At 33.4% G+C, this 2,662-nt stretch overlaps 1 protein-coding gene across 1 annotated transcript; it reads right to left on the bottom strand.

Moving 5' to 3' along the window:
- LOC146901435 (zinc finger protein ZAT9-like) lies at positions 1-1,340 on the bottom strand. Its single transcript, XM_085733604.1, has one exon. The coding sequence runs from the start codon at positions 1,239-1,241 to the stop codon at positions 267-269; it is 975 nt and encodes a 324-aa protein (XP_085589730.1). The 5' UTR covers positions 1,242-1,340; the 3' UTR covers positions 1-266.
- Positions 1,341-2,662: the final 1,322 nt, after the last annotated feature.

Here is a 2,662-nt window from a genome sequence, read left to right as displayed (position 1 = left end):
TAGTACAATGAAGAAACTTCAACTGTTTTACCAATTCATCATGTAACTGTATAACACATAGCAGGCAGTTGGTGAAAATCATAACTAATACTCATCTAACATTATAGAATCAAAAAGCATTTGATCTATCAATTAAACATAATGAAATATTCCTCCATACATAAAAAATTAAAATAAAACCAATCTACCTAATTACCCAATCCCAACAAATTAAATTAACAGCTAATAATTAATTAACCAATATTAATTATTCCATAGCCACACAATTAGGCATCAGAAACAACACTAAGATCATCATCTTCTTCAAGTGGAGCTGGCATATTGAGATCTATGAAACTCTCTTTGAATCTAGCAGCAATAGGATTAACATTAACGTTAACATTAACATTAGCAGTGGAAGTTGATGAAGAAGGGATCATGAGATGAGATCTCTTGTGACCACCAAGTGCTTGACCAGAACCAAACACCTTAAAACAAAATGGACATTCAAAAATCTTATCATCTTTACCATTACCATTACCATTCTTCGCTTCATCGCGACAACAAATACTTCTATGACTTCCCAATGCTCTTGAAGATCGAAACGTCTTCCCACAGTTTTCACACAAATGCTTCCCACGAACTCGTTTCAATAACTTCACCTTCGATATTTTCTCCACCGATCCCTCTTCTTCTTCATCTTGTTCCACATTGTTGATGTTGTTCATCTTTCTACTCCATTTGTCTCGCGAAAGCATCATGAGACACATAGCAACATCTTCTTCAGGGGAAGTATCAGAAACTGAACTCACAGGTTCTTGTTCAGTGAATTGTGATGGAGTTGTTGGCACCATGAAACTCGGCTTTGGTTTCTTCTGTTGTAGAAAATTCTGGTTGTTGTTGTCGTCGTTGTTGTTTGGTTTTCTGTTCCGTTTAGATCGTTGTTGACGAGTCGGGTTGTTCTTTGACTCAGTCTCACTTTCTCTATCTTGAACAATAACAGACTCAGTTTCACGTACAAAAGAAAATTCAGGATCTGCAACTTTGAGACTTTTCTTGGGATTCTCTCTCAAAACATAATTAATCAAAGTTTTTTTTTCTTCTTCTTCTTCTTGTTCTGATTCCGATGATGAGAAAGAATCAGGTTGAGTGAATTGTTTCTGTTGAGACTTAGCAATAGCAAGATGAGCCTTCATGTGTCCACCAAGTGCTCTTCCATTGCCAAACGTCCTTGAACAAAGCTTGCATTTGTGTCTTTCCATAGCAACACCAACTTCACACTTTTAGTTTCTCTTACTCTTCTTTTCTTACTCTCTCTCTCTCTCTCTCTCTCTCTCTTCTCTCTCAACAGGCATACTAGTAAGTTTTTAAGGAGAAAAATGGGAACTTAAAAGGAGTAGGTGACAAGCATTCTTCCACCAAAAGACACACACCACCCCATAAGTTATGATTTTTCTGTTTTATTATATTATAATATAAAATAACTAAAAAATAGTACTAGATTTTTTTTTTACAGAACAAAATAGTACCAGTTAGTTACCAGTACTGCTACAAAATGGATTTCTTGTCGGGTAAATACAGCAAAGCTCGTAACTGCAAAGATATTTGATATGTATGAACACAAAGTCGATCTTGTGATTCTTCATTTTTCCACACTTTATACGTGTGATTCTAACCACTAAATTATTTTTTAAAAAAATAGATTCTCCGCAGTCAAATGTAATTTGCGAACGATGTCAATAATCCGATTTTAATCGGACGGCTTTTAATATACAGAATTTCCATACAGTAGAGAATCAAGGTCCCTACTACTACTACTCCTCTATAGGTAGTACCATATGAGTGGTGTAAACACATTGTAACAGTGACATTTAATTATTCCGCGGCAAAAATTTAGAAAGTGTGATCTTGAATAGGAAAAGAGCTATAAGTAACATGCAAACCTTGCTGCTCAAATGGAATAACCTTTTTTCTATTTATTGCTTTCTGGGCTCTCCCAAAGTCCTAACTGGCATTGCAAAATTTTAAATTTATAAACAACATTATTTATTTTATTCAATTAAATTCGGTGTATATTTTTCTTTGAGGGGTCAAGTTGGAAATATTTTGCATATTCGTGTCACTAACTCTATTGGGCAAAGTTTGTATATACGTGTTGCTTGACAGATATTTTAATTACTTAAAAGGCTGAATATGGGACCATGAAATATATTCATTGAAATTGGAATAGAAGGAGTGATAATAATAGATAATTATTTTGTTGTGATGTGCAACTCACTAATCGTGATTGATTGTCGGTTTTATTAGATTATGATTTCAAAATGTAATGAAAATGGAGAGAATTATTTCATAAAATGGAAAGAATTATCACCGTACGGAGACAAATTGCTGATAATTACAAGAAGACTTTTTTTAAGATATAATTACAAAAAGACTTTATTAGTAATAGGTTAGTAAAAGAGGAACGATTTAGCAAGATAAAATATGATTTAGGAATTTACTTAGTAAAGAGAGAGTTGAAACGTGTACCAAACAAAAAAAGTTGAAAAAGGTAGTAGAAAAATTGTAGAATGTCGTCTATTATGGTTTGAGAAAAAGTGAAAAACCTTAGAAGTGGTTGTAAAATTAGATAGTGGAGAGTAATCAAATACTGGTTACGTGCTAAGGAAGACTAAGAAAAGTT

This window comes from Medicago sativa, chromosome 8, assembly GCF_051527215.1.
Source record: "Medicago sativa cultivar Bolivia chromosome 8, Bolivia_mono, whole genome shotgun sequence".
Lineage (NCBI taxonomy): Eukaryota > Viridiplantae > Streptophyta > Magnoliopsida > Fabales > Fabaceae > Medicago > Medicago sativa.
This window is presented reverse-complemented; position numbering and strand designations above follow the sequence as displayed.